At 42.6% G+C, this 22,334-nt stretch overlaps 1 protein-coding gene across 5 annotated transcripts in view; it reads right to left on the reverse strand.

The window, feature by feature from the left end:
• The window catches only part of ppp2r5ca (protein phosphatase 2, regulatory subunit B', gamma a), a 214,643-nt gene that overhangs the window by 62,222 nt on the left and 130,087 nt on the right, over positions 1-22,334 (reverse strand). For all 5 annotated transcript variants that reach the window (XM_068038928.1, XM_068038930.1, XM_068038931.1 and 2 more), the window contains 2 exons: positions 18,129-18,239; positions 6,509-6,601 (listed from right to left, as the gene is read on the reverse strand). In XM_068038928.1, coding sequence (XP_067895029.1) covers positions 6,509-6,601; positions 18,129-18,239 — 204 coding nt within the window. The remainder of the gene's footprint in view (positions 1-6,508; positions 6,602-18,128; positions 18,240-22,334) is intronic.

Here is a 22,334-nt window from a genome sequence, read left to right on the forward strand (position 1 = left end):
TTGTATGGAGTTTAAGAAAGAGTTTGATAAGGTACCATATAAAAGGCTGATTAACAAAAGCAAGGCTCATGGATTAAGATGGTCAGCGTCAAATTGGATTTAAAAAATTGGCTTAAGGACAGAAAATACGGAGCTGTAGTAAATGGTTGTTTTTCAGACTGGAGGATCATCGACAGTGATGTTGCCCAAGGGTCAGTGCTGGGACTACTGCTTTTTTTTTGCTATATATAAATGACTTGGATCTTGGAGGGGCAGTGGCGTAGTGGTAATGTCACTAGACTAGTAATCCAGAGCCCAGGCTAGTGCTCTGGGGACATGGGTTTGAATCATGCCACAGCAGATGGTGACATTTAAATTCAATTAATAAATCTGGAATTAAAAGCGAGTCTAATGGTAACCATGAAACCAGTGTCAATTGTTGTAAAAACCCATCTGGTTCACTAATGTCCTTTAAGGAAGGAAATCTACTGACCTTACCTGGTCTGGCCTACATGTGGCTCCAGACTCACAGCAATGTGGTTGACTCTTAACTGCCCTCTGAAATGGCCTAGCAAGCCACTCAGGTCAAGGGCAATCAGGGATGGGCATAACCACATCCCACAAATGAATAAAAGAGTAGAATCTCAAGATTTGCCGTTGACACCAAACTTGAAGGGGTGTCAAACATTGAAGATGTTATGAACCGCCTGCAATAGGACAGATAGGCTAGCAGAATGGGCAGATGGAACTTAATACTGACAAGTGCAAGGTGATGTATTTTGGCAGAAGGAATAGGAGAGGCAACATATACTTAATGGCAGAGTTCTAAACAGTGTGCAGGAACAGAGGGACCTCGATCTTTGAAGGTGACAGGTCATATTGGGAGAGTGGTTAAAGCATATGGGATCTTGGGTTGCATAGAAGCATTGAGTACAAAAGCAGCGAAGTTATGCTGAACCTTTATAAAGCTCTGGTTAGGCCCCAATTGGAGTATTGCGTCCAGTTCTGGTCACCACACTTTAGCAGGGATGTGAGGGTCCTTGAGAGGATGCAGAGGAGATTTCCCAGAATGGTTCCAGGGATTTTAGTTGCAAGGTTAGGTTGGAAAAAACTGGGGTTGTTCTCCTTAGAACAAAGGAGATTAACGAGAGATGTAATAGAGGTGTGCAAAATTATGACAAGCTTATACAAGTTAGACATGGAAAAACTGTTCCCATTAACTGATTGTACAAGCACTAGGGAACACAGATTGAAGGTTTTGGGCAAGAGATGCAGGGGAATATGAGGAAGAACTTTTTTTTTTCAAAAACACAGTGGTAATTGTTAAACTCCAGAAAGATTGGGAGGAAGGATAACGCTGGAGCCTATCTTTACTCAGTTTCACATTTATTGTACAGAGTAAAAGGATTACAAACATGTAGCTCCTCACTCAAAACCCTCCAACAGTCTCAGTAAGTGTCGGCTTACAAGTGCTCAAGTAAAACTCAATTAACACCTTCCACCTGCATATAATCAAACTGATACACAATTAACAGATTAACAGTAATGACCTAGAACTCGCTGCCCACAAGGGTGATGGAAGCAGAGACAATGACTTCAAAAGGAAATTGGATGGCCACTTGAAGGAAATAAACTTGCAGGGCTACAGTGATTGAGCAGGGGAGTGGGACTGACTGGATAGCTCCGTGGAGAGCCGGCATAGATCGATGGGCCAAATGGCCTCCTTCTGTGCCGTAAATGACTATGAATTAAAGGTGTTAAAGTTGTTCAAGAATCTAATGAACATTTGCAGTTATCTGATGCTGCAAGCAGAAAATTGTCTGACCTTTTCTGGCACCTCCAAGAATATAAAATGTAAATTTTGTTTTTTTTTATTCATTCATGTGATGTGGGCATCACTGGCCAGGCCAGCATTTATTGCCCATCCCTAATTGCCCTCGAGAAGGTGGTGGTGAGCTGCCTTCTTGAACTGCTGCAGTCCATGTGAGGTAGGTACACGCACAGTGCTGTTAGGAAGGGAGTTCCAGGATTTTGACCCAGCAACAGTGAAGGAACGGCGATATAGTTCCAAGTCAGGATGGTGTGTGACTTGGATGGGAACTTGCAGGTGGTGATGTTCCCATGCAGCTGCTGCTCTTGTCCTTCGAGGTGGTAGAGGTCACGGGTTTGGAAGGTGCTGTCTAATAAGCCTTGGTGCGTCGCTGTTGTGCATCTTGTAGATGGCACACACTGCTGCCACTGTGCGTCGGTGGTGGAGGGAGCGAATGTTTGTGGATGGCGTGCCAATCAAGCGAGCTGCTTTGTCCTGGATGGTGTCGAGCTTCTTGAGTGTTGTTGGAGCTGCACCCATCCAGACAAATGGAGAGTATTCCATCACACTCCTGACTTGTGCCTTGTAGATGGTGGACAGGCTTTGGGGAATCAGGAGGTGAGTTACTCGCCGCAGGATTCCTAGCCTCTGACCTGCTCTTGTAGCCACGGTATTTATATGGCTACTCCAGTTCAGTTTCTGGTCAATGATAGCCCCTAGGATGCTGATAGTGGGGGATTCAGCGATGGTAATGCCATTGAATGTCAAGGGGAGATGGTTAGATTCCCTCTTGTTGGAGATGGTCATTGCCTGGCACTTGTGTGGCGCGAATGTTACTTGTCACTTATCAGCCCAAGCCTGGACATTGTCCAGGTCTTGCTGCATTTCTACACGGACTGCTTCAGTATCTGAGGAATCGCTAATGGTGCTGAACATTGTACAATCATCAGCAAACATCCCCACTTCTGACCTTATGATTGAAGGAAGGTCATTGATGAAGCAGCTGAAGATGGTTGGGCCCAGGACACTACCCTGAGGAACTCCTGCAGTGATGTCCTGGAGCTCAGATGATTGACCTCCAACAACCACAGCCATCTTCCTTTGGGCTATGTATGACTCCAACCAGCAGAGAGTTTCCCCCGATTCCCATTGACCTCAGTTTTGCTGGGGCTCCTTGATGTCAAGGGCAGTCACTCTCACATCACCTGAATGCTGAAAAGTTCAATAACATTATATCTGACTCGAGGTCTCAATATAAAATTTAGTGTTATTTATATCTTTAAATTCATGAAATTGACCAGCAAAAGGCTTCTTTAATTTTTCTAAAAAATCTTGATACATTTGTCTTTAATAAAGTTCTTTAAGCAGCAGGAAAATGTGCCAAACAACTGCCCTTTTTTTTTGGCAAATAATTCAATCAGTCAAGAGGATTTTCTTCCAAAAGTAGGATGGCTATGTTCCTCTGTCCTTGTAGCTTTTTGTTAAGGATATTTAAATGGTCAGTGATATCAATCATGAAATAAAACTTCTGTAACCAATCAGGATCTGTTGGTTCACATTCCTTTTCACACAAATCATAACTACTTCTATATGTGCTGCAAATCGAGCTAAACATTTCTTCTAGATATCCAACGTACTTTATTAAGAATAAGATCAGAGTATTGACAGTTTACTTCAGTTTAAAACTCGCAGAATTGTCTGAGAACTGGCTGATAAAGGTTGGCAGCCAAAAATGAGAGAATACGGATCCGCAGGTTGCCGACCCCTGCCCGAGCTGATTAAATGCAAGAACATTTTAAAGCTCAACTTAGCACAAAGTCGGAATTAACGTAGCAACAAGGAAACAGTCCTAATAAGCATACAACCAGCATTATGAAAACCTATCCTTCTCTCAACTCCTCCACTTACCTCTCGGGTAAAGGGAACTGGGCAATTCCTGCATCTCTCCTCAGAGTGGCCAATGTAAACAAAGCAGCAGCTATCCAACCACTGAAGCTGCTACCGACTTGGACAGTTTCCCTTGCATCACATCCCAAACCATAAGTCCTTGCCGTTTCTCTTAGCCATTAAAGGGCGTTTACATTAAAAGGAAAACATTCATAACAAATTTCTTCAAGCGGCATGGTCAGCGACAGCCCCCAAGCCGTAAAACAATGCAAATGCTGCACAGATGTCCACTAAAAGTACCCAACAACCCACAGGACCACACCAGACCCCTAAGGAATCTAAACCACTCCCCACCCAAGACATCAACCTTTTTCTCAGTGACCTGAAATTCAGAACCTGCCTTCTACACCTGGCTTATCCATTTTCCCTCAGAATGGGAGCACTAAATCCACATCAACATCATTATGGATGCAGCACAGTGGTTAGTACCGCAGCCTCACAGCTCCAGCGACCTGGGTTCGGTTCTGGGTACTGCCTGTGCGGAGTTTGCAAGTTCTCCCTGTGACCGCGTGGGTTTCCGTTGGGTGCTCCGGTTTCCTCCTACAGCCAAAGACTTGCAGGTCGATAGATAAATTGGCCATTGTAAATTGCCCCTAGTGTAGGTAGGTGGTAGGAGAATGGTGGGGATGTGGTAGGGAAGATGGGATTAGTATAAATGGGGGTTGTTGGTCGGCACAGACTCAGTGGGCCGAAGGGCCTGTTTCAGTGCTGTATCTCTCTATTCTCTAATCTAAACAAAGGCAGTCTTCAAGAGACACATAATAGCCTTCACTACACACTAGAAAAACACAAAAAAAGATACACAGAACAGGGAATAGGTGAACTAGAAATCCATAAAAGCAGCTTAACAGTCTATTCACTGTTGACACTTAATAACAGTCCGCTGCACTAAGGCCAAATACTTTCAATGGAAGACAAGCCAGGATTACATCATGCACAAATAAGTAGAGAAAATAACCACTGAATAAAATCAGAAAACCAGACGGCCAAAACCTTAGTGACCCCAATGGGAATAAATAGTTTGCTACATATTATGCTTTCCTCTGCATCTCAGAAGTGTACACAAGAAATGGAACTGCCCTTCCACTGCCTCATCACAAAGGAAAGCTATTTACCATATACTGATGATGCCCACCACAGGATCATTCAAATCAGCCACAATTACATGGAATCACATAAAAATGTACAGCACAGAAACAGGCCATTTGGCCCAAGCCAGTATTTATGCTTTGCATAAGTCCCCACCCACCCACAAACATCATACATAACAAAGCAAAGACCCCAATGCTGATACCACTTGTCTGCAATTAAGTACTGAGAGAGATATTCTACCTGGACATCTGCCCTGGACTAGTTTCCCCAACTAAGTTAATTTGAGGACTGCTCTCAGCAAACACCACCAGCTCAATATATCATGTTGAACTCGAGTCCTTAGCCCACAACCAGCAGAGCAAGAAATTCCTACTACTCTCAAGCTTGTACAGATCTTGCTCCCAACCACAAAAAAAAATCCACACCTTGTTGTGGCACAATCCAACCTCCTTCAACAACTAATGTGGTCTGAGCACATATACTATATTTGCCCATCAGAGAAAATAATGTATGAACCTCCTTTCCATAATCAGATTAATCAGAGGGATAACTGCTTTGCATATGTCACTACTCTGCAGAATTATAATAAGGACCTGCACCTTTTGTAGCCTTCTGCAGTGCCACAACTCTTTCCAAATCCCAAGCATCCACTGACCCAGGATGCACCTGGACCTGTCAGAGCATTCCTTAACCTCATACATATAACTAACTTCCCCACATTTACATAATTAAGGAATCCAAACCACTCCCTGCCCAAGACACTTTAATTCACCAAAAGTCTTGTGAAAGCTGAATAATAACATATACTCTAGTGACCCACGTTTTGAAAGTATCTAAAATTTCTATTTGGGAAAGCTGCCTGCTTCTCTTCAATATCCTGACTATCATTTCCGCTTCAAACAGCAAAAACAAATTAACCAGTTACTGTTGTTTATGAGCTGTTGCTATTTCCAAAAAGGCTGGCACATTTGCCAACATTATGGTCACCATATTCAAAGTAATTCATGGTACGTTAATTGCTAGGAGGTATCTGAAACTGTGAGATTCTCTACAGGAAAACAAATTTGTATTTATACAGCATCCCATCATATCCTCAGGAGATTCTAAAGCGCCTCACGATGAATAAATTACTTTTGAAGTGTACTCATGCTGGGAAACAAAGCTTTTTTATAGCTTTGTACTACATCTCAAAAATGAAAGAAACTAAAAGTTAACTAGTATATTCACTTCATTATATCAGTTATAAACCTCTACAGATTGCTTTATGGTGGTACAACTTTGGACAACACAAAAACCTAGCATCGCAGTTCTACAACTAAACATTACAATATTAGACATGACGTGAAGCAATTTACTCTACTGCCAAAGATACATAAAAATCTGTACAGCAACAGTCACTGTAGAATCTGAGGCACCAAGAAGTTACATATGAAAGTTTATCTTGTCTGGACTACCACTACACATCAATTAGTAGCAAAAATCATGGAAATTAGTGCTGAGGATGATCCAACTTAATGTGATCAGTTTGATTAAGAAAGGTACGCAATGCCACAAAATGCAAACTAGGAAGCCATTGCCATCTACACTGCAGGATTATAAATGTAAAAAATGAACACTGTGCTCTAGAAGGGAAAAATAAATCAAAATTGAAATGATCAAACAGCTGATTATTTCTCTTACCTGCATTACAAATTTCTGGTCAATGTACTTCTTCGCTATATTTGGTTGAAAATCAGGAGACTCTAGAAACCTCAAGAAAAATTCATACACCAACTGTAGAAAGAGCATTTTAATAAAGTTCATTAGCATTAACAGATTACCAAGATCTCACTACATTGCTTAAAGAGATGATATAAAATGTAATCATGTTCTAATTTCAAATCTCTTTTGGTTGTACACCATTCGCAGCTGAGCTGGCTCGTAGGACATGTACAAGTGGCTTATGGAAACTTGCCCACTATGTTCACCCCTCCCCCTGCTGTGAAGTGCTTTATCACCAGCTGTTGAACCTGCAGCAACAAGGCAGAAATCAAGATCCTGGAGCTTAGGCCAATAGTGCTTTTCTTCCCCCCAAAAAAGTACACAAAAGAATGGTAGGAAATATATTATTTCCTGGTGTGGGAAATCACTTAGTTCTAAGAACAGAAGAGGCATTAGCTGCAGGCTTTTTACCCGCATTCCTAAACACCTCCCTCCAAGGGTGTGGTTTAACTAGTACACAGAAGTCCAGATAACGTAACTACTCAGCAATTTGTTTCACGATTGTTTTTGCTTTTCCAGATTTATATACGGCTTCTTGTTAACAATCACCTGTGCTCAGATGATGGTTGCTTGCTAGTAGTACTGTGCTGATTTGCAGCAAGAAACCATAAGAGTTATCTGCAGCAGAGCAAGAGGCCATTCGGCCCAGAGTCCATGCTGGCTCTCCATGAAGCAATCCAATCAGTCCCACTCCCCTGCACGTTTATTTCCTTCAAGTGCCCATCCAATTTCCTTTTGAAATCATTGACTGCCTCCCTTTCCACCTGTCTTGTGGACTGCAAGTTCCAGGTCATTACCACTCACTGCATAAAAAAGTTCTTCCTCGCATACTTCTGCATCTTTTGCCCAAAACCTTCAATCGGTGTCCCCTAATCCTTGTACCATCAGTTAATGGTGTTATGAAAGTACTTCCATTTTTAAAAATATTTTGAGGACTTGTGTTTTAAAATTGTGGAAATGGATTCCTTTGGAAGACTGAAGTGATTCCATAGATGCTGGAATTTGTTTTTTGTTGAGCTTTCATTTAAAAACACTTACTCGAAGTCGCATGTCTTCAGCTAAGTAAACAGCAAAAGCCTTGGTGACTGCCGGGGGTGGGGGGGAAGAGAGCGGTTTACAGAGAAGTGACGTGTCAAGATTTATGGTGGTCAAGACTTGGTTTCGTTTTGGATATTGTTTTGAGTCAGTTGAAGGTCAGCCTGCTAAAAGAGAAGAATCCTTTCTCCACCTCTGAGAAACCCTGTGAATCCAGTATGTGATAGCTAAAACCCCTTATGTCATACTTCCCCTGAAAAGGTTGCCAGACTAATTCTTGACACCACCTGAAAATAACTGCTCCAGAAAGATCCCAGTGACAGCCATCTACGCGCACATTTGGGATGCCAGAATAAAAGGGACAACCGATATCATTCCAAATCTTCTCCTTTCCTTCAGAAATTAACAAGTATTTGGCCAAAGTATTCTTTTTTGGAAAAAGATCTCTACAGAGAAAATTTCTTTATTTGTCCTTTAACCGATGTGTGGATGTATATGCACGTGCATGTTTGTATATGTATGTGCATGTGTATGCGTGCATAAAAATGTGTGTATAATATTTAAATATCTGTGTGTGTGAATCATAGAAATCATAAGGCACAGAAAGAGGTCATTTGGCCTATCGTATGTGTGCTGGCTGAAAAACAATCCACTCATTCTAATCCCAACTTCCAGCATTTGGTCCGTAGCCCTGCAGATTACGGCACTCGAGCTGCATATCCAGATTTCTTTTGAATTAGTTGAGGGTTTCTGCCTCTCCTACCCTTTCAGGCAGTTGAGTTCCAGACCCCATCACCCACTGGGTGAAAAAAAATTCCCTCCTCTCCTCTCTAATTTTTCTACCAATCACTTAAAATCTATGTCCCCTAGTCACTGACCTCTCTGCTAAAGTATCTAGGCCCTGCTCATCCACTCTATCCAGGCCTCTCAAAATTTTATACATTTCAATCAGATCTCCCCTCAGCCTTCTCTGTTGCAAGGAGAACAACCCCAGCCTATCTAAAATAAAAACAAGAAATGCTGGAAATACTCAGCAGGTCTGGCAGCATCTGTGGAGAGAGAAGCAGAGTTAACATTTCAGGTCAGTGACCCTTGTTCAGAACTCAGCCTATCTAATCTTTCCTCATAGCTGCAATTTTCTAGTCCTGGCAACATCCTCGTAAATCTCCTCTGTACCCATCTAGTGCAATTACATCCTTTCTGTAATGAGGTGACCAGAACAGCACACAGTACTCAAGTTGTGGCCTAACCAATTGGTTATACAGTTCCAGCATAACCTCCCTGCTCTTATATTCTACACTTCAGTTAATAAAGGAAAGGATTCCATATGCCTTCTTAACCACCTTATCGACTTGTCCTACTGCCTTCAGGGATCTGTGGACATTCACTCAAAGGTCCCTCACTTCCTCTACACCTCTCAGTATTTTCCCATTAATCGTGCATTCCTTTGTCTTGTTTGACCTCTCCAAATGCATCACCTCGCACTTCTCTGGGTTGAATTCCATTTGCCACTTTTCTGCCCATCTGACCAGACCATCAATATCTTCCTGCAGCTATCCTCCTCGCTATCTACCACACGGCCAATCTTTGTGTCGTCTGCAAACTACTTGATCATGCCCTTTACATTTATGTCCAAATCAATATATACCACAAAAAAACAGGGGACCCTGTACTGAGCCCTGTGGAACACCACTGGAAACAGCTCTCCAGTCACAAACACCTGTCAACAATTACACATTCTTTCTTGCCACTGAGCCAATCCACCTTGCTGCATTTCCCTGGATCCCGTGGGATTTTTTTTTAAACCAGTGTGCCAGGTGGGACCTTGTCAAAAGCCTTGCTAAAATCCATGTAGACCACATCAACTGCACTACCCTCATCTATCTTTGTCAATTCTTCAAAAAATCTGATCAAGTTGGTCAAACAAGATCCATGCTGACTATCCTTGATCAACCTGTGCCTTTCTAAGCGACAGTTTATCCTCAGAATAGATTCCAATAATTTGCCCACTACTGAGGTTAGACTGACTGGCCTGTAATTATTCGGTCTATCCCTCGCTCCCTTTTTAAACAGAGGTACAATGTTAGTTTTCCAATCCACCAGCACCACATCTGTATCCAGTGATGACTGGAAAATGATGGTCAGACCTTCCACTATTTCCTCACTTGCTTCTTTTAACAGCCTTGGCTACACTTCATCCGGCCCTGGTGATTTATCCACTTTCAAGGATGCTAATCCCATTAGTACTTCCTCTCTCCCTATGTTTATCACATCCAATACTTCACACTTCTCCTCAACTACAACCGTTCCCCTCTTCTATGAAGACAGACACAAAGAACAATACCAACATTTTCCACCCCTACACACAAGTTACCTTTTTTGGTCTTTTATGAGCCCTACTCTCTCCTTACTCTTAATGTATTGATAAAACATCTTTGGGTTCACCTTGATTTTGCTTGCCAATATTCTTTCATGCCCTCTCTTTGCTTTCCTAATTTCCTTTTTGATTTCACCCTTCCACTTTCTATACCCCTCTCGACTTTCTATAGTATTGCGTTCTCGGTGTCGGACATAAGCTTTCCTTTTCTGCCTTATCTTTCTTTGTAAGCTCCTCTACATTCATGAGGCTCCAGATTTGGCCGTCTCACCCTTTTTCTTTGTGGGAACATGTTTACTCTGAACCCCTTGAATCTCCCCTCTGAATGCCTCCCACTGCTCTGACACTCATGTACCGTCAAGGAGTTGTTTCCAGTCCACTTTCGCTAAATCACTCCCCAGTTTAGTAAAGTTGGCCTTGCCCCAATTGAGACCTCGAACCCCCGTTCTATCTCCGTCCTTTTCTATAATTATGTTAAAACTGACTGAATTCAGATCACTACTACCAAAATGTTGTCCCACTGCCACTCCTTCCACCTGCCCAGCTTCATTTCCTAAAATAAAGTCTAAAACTGCGCCCTCTCTTGTTGGACTTACTACATACAGGCTATAAAAGTTCTCCTGAGTGCAGCTCAAGAATTCTGCTCCCTCAATTTCTTTCACACTAAAACTATCAGAGTTAATATTTTGGCAGTTAAAATCCCCTATTACTGCCCTATTGTTCTTGCACTTCTCAGAGATTTGCCTACATGTCTGCTCTATCTCCCTCTGACTGTTTGGGGGTCTACAGTACACACCCAGCAGTGTGATTGCCCCTTTTTTGTTCCTTAGCTCAATCCATATGGCCTCATTTGATGAACCTTCCAACATATCATCCCTATATGTGCTCGTGCACGCATATGCGTGTGTGCATGTATGTATGTGTTGGGCTAAGGTAGAAAGGAACTTTCATATTTCAATCTGTTAATGCTTTGCATCTTTACTGAATACGTCTTGTTTCAAAATTAATTGATAATTTTGTTGTTTATTTTTTGGTGGATTTTTATTCTGAAGTAAGAGAGTATATAATTGGCCGTTATCGGTAACTGGGTAAACATTTAAATACACGTTGTGACCAGTGGAGAAGTGGAGCTAGAGAAAGACCGTATGGTATCATCAGCAAATTCATATTCCAAGATCCAAGTCATTTATATATAGTGTCAGGCAAGCACCCCCACCTGCATGCAAGCCTCTGACTGGAAAGACATTTGCATAGTAACAGAGAGTGTTGGAACAATGGGGAGCCCGTCGTTGCTTCCCCAATACACAGAAGTGGTCAGACCAGTTTAGTCACATGACTGACAGTTTTTTTTTAAATTTGAACTTCCAACAGGAAAAGAAATCAGAAAGCACTTTTCCCCTGGACTGAGAACATCTCTCCCCTGTCTGCTCTCATCTTGCTCACACCAGCATTGGAAACCACTGAAGGCATATGAACACTAAAAGAGAAAAATCTCCTACAGAGAACAAGGTTTAAGAAGAATATTGGGCCCCGACGAAAAGTAAGAGCGGTCTACAATCAAGGACTCTATAGCGAGCTGGAAACACAGAACAGTAAACTAGAAACTCTTCTGTAATTGCCTCAAACCTCTCCATTTTATTTTTCTTCTCTTTTCTGTCCCTATTTGCATGTTTGTATCATGTGTGCATGCTAGCGTGGGCATGTCGTATATCTGTAGGTGTGAACCGCATTTGAATTTAAGTTTAAGTTTAATAAAATTCACTTTTATTCTTTAAACCTAAGAAAAACCTGGTGCGCTCATTTCTTTGCCTTATAATTGGAAAGCTGTGAAGAAGAATTCACAAAGGGGGAGCTCAAAACACTATGTAAAATTAAACCCTGTTACAAGAAGACCAGAAGACAATAACAGACCCCAGACACCTTTCTCACCTGGTCGTAACAACAGCTTAAAAAAAATGGTGGCCCTAACACTGACCCTTGGGGAACTCCACTGCCGACCATCCTCAAGTCTGAAAAACAACCATTTATCCTGAAATTTCCAATAGTCGGTCTCTATGCAACCTTGCTACGTTCCCTCTCTTCAATCCCTCAAATTTGGCACAAATTTCACCATAACTGATGCACAGCTGGCTTTGGCAGCCACTGCCAGGTACAAGTGGATCACATGAAAGCCTCACTCTCCACTACCAAACCGCTCACCCACGAACTCTGCGATATCTGGAGGGCAAAGAAAACAATATGCTCCTTTTCTGTACTTAAAACAGTCTACTTAAACCCCTCTCCCTTGCCTTCTTTAACAGGTTAGAAACTCATGGATTTCTTTGCCACACAGATACAGACAACTTGTAACTACTGCTGCTTCTCACCCTATCCCTTGCACACCAAGCCAAACCTTTCCCAGTACCCCACTTACCCTAGTGCTTTGATTAGAGATACAGCACTGAAACAGGCCCTTCGGCCCACCGAGTCTGTGCCGAACATCAACCACCCATTTATACCAATCCTACACTAATCCCATATTCCTACCAAACATCCCCACCTGTCCCTATATTTCCCTACCACCTACCTATACTAGTGACAATTTATAATGGCCAATTTACCTATCAACCTGCAAGTCTTTTGGCTTGTGGGAGGAAACCGGAGCACCCGGAGAAAACCCACGCAGACACAGGGAGAACTTGCAAACTCCACACAGGCAGTACCCAGAATCGAACCCGGGTCCCTGGAGCTGTGAGGCTGCGGTGCTAACCACTGCGCCCACTGTGCTGAATCTGTAATTTCTCTCCCATCTCCCCAGGCCCTCAGATTCATTGGAAACATACCATGATCTTAAAGCCACTAAACTGATAAACAACTTCCCTACCTGGCCACCATGCTAGATGACATTGTAAGTTTTCTCCTCTCGGGGTGACCGAATAGAGGTCTTTAAAATTATGAACGGTTTTGATAAGTGGAAACATTCTGTGTCTACTCTAAGGGGAAGAGCAAAACTAGAGGCCATCAATGCAAGATAGTCAGTAAAAAAAAAATATAGGGAATTCGGAAGCTTCTTTGCAAGAGAGTTTTGAGAAAATGGAAGTTGCTACCACGGAGTAGTTGAAGCGAATGATATAGATCAGGGATGTCCAACAAATGGCCCACGGGCCAGAATCCAGCCTGCCAAAGGTTTCCATCCAGCCTGCAGATGTAAACTGTACTGGGTCTTTTCTCATTTTCGCCACTGGTTGGCAACGTGCAACGTGTCTAGACACTAATGTCACTAGCAAAAAAAAAATTGTGGCCCGTGACTGGTAATTTCAGAGATAAGAAATTTCCCATTGGCTTCATCTTCCAGACTGGCTTTGGAAAAAAAAAAATCGCCATGTCAGTTTCACAGACTGGGAAGAGGATTAGCAGTTTTTGAACTTGGGGCACATTTGGGCTTTTCCGGCGGGTTCCAACTTTTTTTCTTAAAAAGCCCGCCGGAAGAGCGCGCCAGAGGGGAAGGGCGAGAGGGGGTGGGGGGAGAGACATGGAGTATTGGGGATAGATGTCCACCGGTCAGGCGTGATCTTGATTGCTCTCTCATCCCCATTTCTTGGCCTCTGCGAGTTCCCCCCATCCCATGTCTCCATTTGTGCGTCTCACTCTCTCTGACCCCACACCCCTCCCCCCAATGGTTACCACAGCACCCCGCCTGGACCCTACCACCACCTCAGGCAGCTCCTCCGCAGTGACGGAGATGAAGAGCCCAGAGCCTGAGGCCGAGACCGGGTCCGGATGCAGGCAGAGCCAGTGCTGGGCCTGGCGCTTGAGCTCAAGCTCAAGGCTGGGAAGTCCGCACTGGAAATGCAGTTCAGGCGAGAAACGCTGGCAGACATGCAGCTCAGCCCAGGTGACTGCATCTTACTAAAGGAACCAGATCAGGTACTGAAGGGTGTCCGCTATCTTGGTAAAGGAGGACGGACACAGCGAAGTTTCTCAGCCATTTTAGTAAAGGAGCTACAGCCAATGTCAGTCCCAAAGTTTTGGCCGGCTGGAAAAAGCCAATGGCGGATTTCCAGAGGAAATTTCTCATCCTTGGCAAGCCGAAATCTAGGTCGCGGACTTTATGTTGGACAACCCTGGTATAGGGGGTTATGCTGAGTTAGATGAGGAAAGATGGACAAGGCTCGAGTGGCGCTGAAATGGGCATATACTGGTTGGGCTGAATGGCCTATTTTTATGCTGTATATCCTTGTAGGGATTCACTCTTACCTATCTAATAATACAAAGAACAAAGAAAATTACAGCACAGGAACAGGCCCTTCGGCCCTCCAAGCCTGCGCCGATCCAGATCCTCTATCTAAACATGTCGCCTATTTTCTAAGGGTCTGTATCGCTTTTCTTCCTGCCCATTCATGTATCTGTCTAGATACATCTTAAAAGACGCCATCGTGCCCGCATCTACCACCTCCACTGGCAACGCGTTCCAGGCACCCACCACCCTCTGCGTAAAGAACTTTCCACGCATATCCCCCCTAAACTTTTCCCCTTTCACTTTGAACTCGTGTCCTCTAGTAATTGAATCCCCCACTCTGGGAAAAAGCCTCTTGCTATCCACCCTGTCTATACCTCTCATGATTTTGTACACCTCAATCAGGTCCCCCCTCAACCTCCGTCTTTCTAATGAAAATAATCCTAATCTACTCAACCTCTCTTCATAGCTAGCGCCCTCCATACCAGGCAACATCCTGGTGAACCTCCTCTGCACCCTCTCCAAAGCATCCACATCCTTTTGGTAATGTGGCGACCAGAACTGCACGCAGTATTCCAAATGTGGCCGAACCAAAGTCCTATACAACTGTAACATGACCTGCCAACTCTTGTACTCAATACCCCGTCCGATGAAGGAAAGCATGCCGTATGCCTTCTTGACCACTCTATTTACCTGCGTTGCCACCTTCAGGAAACAGTGGACCTGAACACCCAAATCTCTCTCGACATCAATTTTCCCCAGGACTTTTCCATTTACTGTATAGTTCACTCTTGAATTGGATCTTCCAAAATGCATCACCTCGCATTTGCCCTGATTGAACTCCATCTGCCATTTCTCTGCCCAACTCTCCAATCTATCTATATTCTGCTGTATTCTCTGACAGTCCCCTTCACTATCTGCTACTCCACCAATCTTAGTGTCGTCTGCAAACTTCCTAATCAGTCCACCTATACTTTCCTCCAAATCATTAATGTATATCACAAACAACAGTGGTCCCAGCACGGATCCCTGTGGAACACCACTGGTCACACGTCTCCATTTTGAGAAACTCCCTTCTACTGCTACTCTGTCTCCTGTTGCCCAGCCAGTTCTCTATCCATCTAGCGAGTACACCTTGGACCCCATGCGCCTTCACTTGCTCCATCAGCCTGCCATGGGGAACCTTATCAAACGCCTTACTGAAGTCCATGTATATGACATCGACAGCCCTTCCCTCATCAATCAACTTTGTCACTTCCTCAAAGAATTCTATTAAGTTGGTAAGACATGACCTTCCCTGCACAAAACCATGTTGCCTATCACTGATAAGCCCATTTTCTTCCAAATGGGAATAGATCCTATCCCTCAGTATCTTCTCCAGCAGCTTCCCTACCACTGACGTCAGGCTCACTGGTCTATAATTACCTGGATTATCCCTGCTACCCTTCTTAAACAAGGGGACAACATTAGCAATTCTCCAGTCCTCCGGGACCTCACCCGTGTTTAAGGATGCTGCAAAGATATCTGTTAAGGCCCCAGCTATTTCCTCTCTCACTTCCCTCAGTAACCTGGGATAGATCCCATCCGGACCTGGGGACTTGTCCACCTTAATGCCCTTTAGAATACCCAACACTTCCTCCCTCCTTATGCCGACTTGACCTAGAGTAATCAAACATCTGTTCCTAACCTCAACATCCGTCATGTCCCTCTCCTCGGTGAATACCGATGCAAAGTACTCGTTTAGAATCTCACCCATTTTCTCTGAGTCCAAGCATAACATTCCTCCTTTGTCCTTCAGTGGGCCAATCCTTTCTCTAGTTACCCTCTTTCTCCTTATATATGAATAAAAGGCTTTGGGATTTTCTTTAACCCTGTTTGCTAAAGATATTTCATGACCCCTTTTAGCCCTCTTAATTCCTCGTTTCAGATTGGTCCTACATTCCCGATATTCTTTCAAAGCTTCGTCTTTCATCAGCCGCCTAGACCTTATGTATGCTTCCTTTTTCCTCTTAGCTAGTCTCACAATTTCACCTGTCATCCATGGTTCCCTAATCTTGCCATTTCTATCCCTCATTTTCACAGGAACATGTCTCTCCTGCACGCTAATCAACCTCTCTTTAAAAGCCTCCCACATATCAAAAGTGGATTTACCTTCAAACAGCTGCTCCCAATCTACATTCCCCAGCTCCTGCCGAATTTTGGTATAGTTGGCCTTCCCCCAATTTAGCACTCTTCCTTTAGGACCACTCTCGTCTTTGTCCATGAGAATTTTAAAGCTTACGGAATTGTCATCACTATTCCCAAAGTAGTCCCCTACTGAAACTTCAAACACCTGGCCGGGCTCATTCCCCAACACCAGGTCCAGTATGGCCCCTTCCCGAGTTGGACTATTTACATACTGCTCTAGAAAACCCTCCTGGATGCTCCTTACAAATTCTGCTCCATCTAGACCTCTAACACTAAGTGAATCCCAATAATAGCCAGAACATCTCTACCAGTGGCCTTTCTTGCTATCCCCCAAACATAAACCCTTGGCCTTGCCTCCTCCTTGGTCCCTTGATGCCATCACCCACATGTACATTGATTACATCCAGCTCTACCTGACCATCATCCCCAAGCTGTCTGACTGCTCATCAGAGAGTCTTCCAGCAAACAAGACTACCAAAACATGCCAGTTTTCCAAGTTTGGACCAAGCTTCAAACTTCTGCAAGTCCCTTTTTGTCAGCATGCAAGTCTTCTTGTTGCTTGCCATAGGGAAAAATCCATGAAATTCCAAAATAGACTTTAACAAAATATGTACATTGAATCATATTTCACTCCGGCCAATCAGAGCAAATTTGACAGAGATTGGTCTCAGTAGACCAAGATCTGGAGTGCAAATATGAAATTTTTTTTGAAAAACTGATGTACTGAAGTACAGAAAACAAAAGCAGAACTCCATCCCATGTGCATAGACAAATAGATGCCAACAGCCCATGGTTCAAACAAAAATTCATTTGCAGCATGGAAAGACCTAACAAAATGCCCACACAACGGTGTAAAATTTTCAAAAAGACAGTGCTTCAACATCATTCCCCATGCCAGGGATATCATGCACTGCTGTATTCAGCAGTCGAGTGGACAGGAAACAGGAAAACAAATCTATCTTTTCAGATTATAGTTTTTTTTTAAAGAAAAGGTATGTTTTAATGCGTGGTGCATCACAGAATGGCATTTAAGCAGTCCCCAAAGATTTTCACACTGCCAAACTTCTCTCAGTACAGAAATAAAGAAAAGGTTTCAAAAGGACAACAGAAAAGAAAAGAAAAACATGCAAAATAAAGGAAAAACTAATTCAAGAAACAAGGCTCTCTTCTCTGGTTGTCAGGGGATCATTTGCATGGATGGGTGCAGCTCCAACAACACTCAAGAAGCTCGACACCATCCAGGACAAAGCAGCCCGCTTGATTGGCACCCCACCTACAAACATTCACTCCCTCCACCACCGATGCACAGTGGCAGCAGTGTGTACCATCTACAAGATGCACTGCAGCAATGCACCAAGGCTCCTTAGACAGCACCTTCCAAACCCGCGACCTCTACCAACTAGAAGGACAAGGGCAGCAAATACATGGGAACACCACCACCTGCAAGTTCCCCTCCAAGTCACACACCATCCTGACTTGGAACTATATCGCCGTTCCTTCACTGTCGTTGGGTCAAAATCCTGGAACTCCCTTCCTAACAGCACTGTGGGTGTACCTACCCCAAATGGACTGCAGCGGTTCAAGGAGGCAGCTCACCACCACCTTCTCGAGGGCAATTAGGGATGGGCAATAAATGCTGGCCTGGCCAGTGACGCCCACATCCCATGAATGAATAAAAAAAAAGCTCTGAATTGGAATGTTTGAATACGGATAAGCATCAGTACCTGTAGATGAGGCCATGCAGCCTCCAGTGTTGGTTCATCCTCTTCGGGATCAAACTCTGCTCCTGTGGGGTTAGATGATGGTGGTAACGTTCGAAACATGTTCACTGCGAACTGAAAAAGGTTTTCCAGAGGTTAGCAGTGTTTCATATTTGTTAAAAAAAACATTTTGGTATAGTTGAATCACTGGAAAAAAATAAAGTTTAAAATTCTTAAGTTTTATTCTACTTCACAAATATAGTTTCAGCCTATACTTTTTTTTTAAAGATTAAATATTGTTAGCACACAAGCCACAATGATCCTCTCATAAAAGCAAAACCCAGTTCACTGTATTGATGAGTAACTGCCTTTTCAAACTAGTTGAGTGAAATGCAACATGCTGTCCAACATGTAGTCAGCTTGGACCACTAAAGTCCAAACTTTAAGAACCATTTTCAGTGAACCTTTACATTTATGAAAAAGTTAAACTTTTAAATCAAAACTGTTCAAAAAGCCCAAGAATAGCCTTCAGCAAAATATGATTAAAAGCCAATCAAAACGATTGAGAATATAACATTTATATTTTTCTGCTTGCCAATTTCTTTTCTTTCCAAATCCTTCCACCGCAAAATAAATGTTGACTCGTTGCTGGGTTACTATTATCTAGCCCAAATAACAGTGATTGTTGGCATCATCAACCACAGGGTGGGGATGTCCCAAATGAGTTGGATTTGCCCTTCATTTGATATCCACAGAAACTCAGATCAGGTGGTGGTGTGACTGAGCTGCTAAATTAAAATCTGCCTCTGCTTTAAACTTGGATAAAACCTTACACCAATCTTACCACAATACAAGCTGTAACTTTAGAAGATTGGTGGAAGCTCCAGAAATACACTGATAATGACTTTTCACATCGTTTCTCAGGGCTTCTGCCTTTTACATAATCAGGGAGAACCATTACTGAAATTCTACCCGGTTATCTATGTGTAAACTGAATATTTGTCTTGGAGACTATTTTTAAAATATTACAATACTTCTGTTTAAATATCTGTTATTTGGGCTGCCTATTTCAACTTCCATAGCATTGCCCAACTCTTTCCTTGTCTCAGCTCATTTGCTGCTGAAACCCTCATCCATGCCTGTTACCTCCAGACTTGACACTTCCAACGTAAAGCTGCCTGTTCTCCCCTCCGAAAACTTGAGGCCATCCAAAACTCTGCCACCCATGTCCCAGCTTGCACTAAGTTCCATTCACCCATCACCCCTGTGCTCGCTATCTACACTGGGCCGGCTAAGCAACACCTTAAAATTCTTATCCGCATTTTCAAATCCGTCCATATCACTAATCTCCGCCAGCCCACAACCCTCAGATATTTGCGTCTCAATAATAGTGCCATGAAACTATCGATTGTCATAACAATCCATCTGGTTCACGAATGTCCTTTAAGGAAGGAAATCTGCTGTCCTCACCTGGTCTGGCCTACAGACTCCAGACTCTGTGACTCCAGACCCACAGCAATGTGGCTGACCCTTAACTGCCCTCTGAAATGGCCTAACAAGCCATTCAATTCAAGGGCAATTAGAGATGGGCAACAAATGCTGGCCTTGCCAGCGACACCCACATCCCATGAAATAAAAAAATATTGCACTCCTCTATTTCTGGCCTCAAGCATCCCCAATTTTAATCGCTCCACCATTGCCAACGACGCCCACATCCCAGGAACAAATATAAAAAACATTGGCGGCCATGCCTTTACCTGGCAAGGCCCGAAGCTCTGGAATTCTCTCCCTAAATCTTTCCACCACTCTATCCTTCAAGACGCTCCTTAAAACCTGCCTCTTTAACCAAGCTTTTGGTTATTTGCTCTAATATCTCCTGTGGCTCAGTGCTAGATTTTTGCTTTATAACACTTCTATGGAGCAGCTTGGGATGTTTTATTACTTTAAAGGCTCTATATTAATAGAAGTTGTTGAATGGATTTTTTCAAAATAGTACTGCTGTGACATAACCAATATAAATCAGACATTTACAACACAAAACAAAGCTAATCAGTCCATCGTTCCTGTACTAGTTCTTAGCTGAGTAATCCGGAACTACTCACTCCATCTTTGAAACAGCAATGATTTAAATGAAACAAAAACAAGAAATGCTGGAATCACTCAGCAGGTCTGGCAGCATCTGTGGAAAGAGAAGCAGAGTCAACGTTTCGGGTCAGTTTCGGAACCCTTCCAAAGAAGGGTCACTGACCCGAAACGTTAACTCTGCTTCTCTTTCCACAGATGCTGCCAGACCTGCTGAGTGATTCCAGCATTTCTTGTTTTTGTTTCAGATTTCCAGCATCCGCAGTATTTTGCTTTTATTTTAATGATTTAAATGAAATGAGTTCAAGAAGTGGATAACAAAAACATTCACAATGTAGCCTATACTATATACTGCTTTCATTCCCTTTATAAACAAAGTGAATAAGATGTCAAATAGAGCAGCCTAGTTTATTAAATTTAGATTATAAAGCTGCCAAGTTTATGAAAAACAGATAAAACAAAAATGACAAAACCATGAAGAAAATTTTAATAAAGCTTCAATGTGAATTTTATAGCTTAATGTGCACTACAATCCAGCTTGGCTTGGTTCAAATCAACATAATAATGCATAATTATTAGCATTTGTAGCAAACTTTACTCTTTGAAGTTTTAGATGAAAGGGTACAGCTTCAAAGTTATTTTAATAGATTAAAAACTGGTGATGCATTCGCTGACTCTTTCCCTGTGGAATAATTTAGTCCCCAATTGAACCCTAATCCCATATACTTTCATTAATCTGAAAGACATACACACAAAGCTCTTTGATTAACCTGTGCTACACTTATCATTTGTTTCATTACCTGTTTAAATAAAAATGTAATTTCAGTTCCCAGGTTTCTTCTCTTATTCCATCCCACTCCCAATGGGATGGAATAAAAGCTCCTTATTGCCATTATCCATCCCATCAGTCTCTATCTTCACTAGGTAATATTCTATCATTTTCACCACTTACAATATGATCCCAACATCAAGCATATTTTACTCTCCAGTCCCTGCTTTCTAGAGGGACTAGTCCCTCTTGTTCACTCTTCCAGCACCCCTAGTTCCAGCTACCCTTTGGCTGGTACCTTCTCGCATGAATTCAGCTGGAAATGGAACACCTATATCATTTATTTCCTTCCACACCATTCTATAGGGCCCAAAACACTTCTTCCATGCGACAGCAATTCACATGTAGTTCCTCCAATCTAATATAATGTGTTCCCTGCTCGTGGCAATTGCCTCTACATTGGGGAGACCAAACACAGATTAAGTAATTACTTTGCTGACCACCTTAGTTTTGCCTGCAGCTCTCTGGCATCAATCTCTTGCACTGTTCCAATGATGCTCAACACATGCTGGAAGGCTACACACCTGGAATGTCAACCAATTTTTTTTTTTTTAATAGGTATTGACTGATCTGCTGTGTCCTTCCAGAATTTTTTGATTTTTGTATCAGATTTCCAATGCAAGAGTTCACGCTAAACATACAGGCATTGCTCCCCAAGTCTTTTAAATCAAATTGCATTACTATCTAATTTTTTAAAAATGTTCGACAAAAGTTGCCAGACCTGAATATTTCCAGCATTTCTTGTTTCTATTTCAGATTTCCAGCATCTGCAGTATTTTGCTTTTATATTATTGCATTACTATCTACTTCTGTGTCTTTTTTTAAATAAAAGTCCCAACCAAATATACTATCCCAAAAAATTCTGATATGCAGTTTGATCGATGGGGATATTTCTTATTTATCACTCAATATTTGGTATAAAGATGGTCATTAATTATTTCATCACCTTTACTATGAACAGATATTGAAAGATTTGGTGCCTGCCTTTCTTTTAGGAACATAGGAGGAGTAGGCCATTCAATACGATCATAGCTGACCATCGACTTCAATGCCTTTTTCCCCACACTATCCTTATATCCCTTTGTGTCACTGGTATTTAGAAATCTGTCAATCTCTACTTTAAACATACTCAATGACTGAACTTCCACAGCCCCCTGGGGTACAGAATTCCAAAGATTCACAACCCTGTCAGTAAAGAAATATTTCCTCATCTATGTCCTAAGTGACTTCCCCCTTATTTTGAAATTATGTCCCCTGGTTCTGGACTCCCCAATCAGGGGAAACATCTTACCTGCATCTACCCTGTCTATCCCTTTAAG

Source organism: Heterodontus francisci, chromosome 9, assembly GCF_036365525.1.
Source record: "Heterodontus francisci isolate sHetFra1 chromosome 9, sHetFra1.hap1, whole genome shotgun sequence".
Classification (NCBI taxonomy): Eukaryota; Metazoa; Chordata; class Chondrichthyes; order Heterodontiformes; family Heterodontidae; genus Heterodontus; species Heterodontus francisci.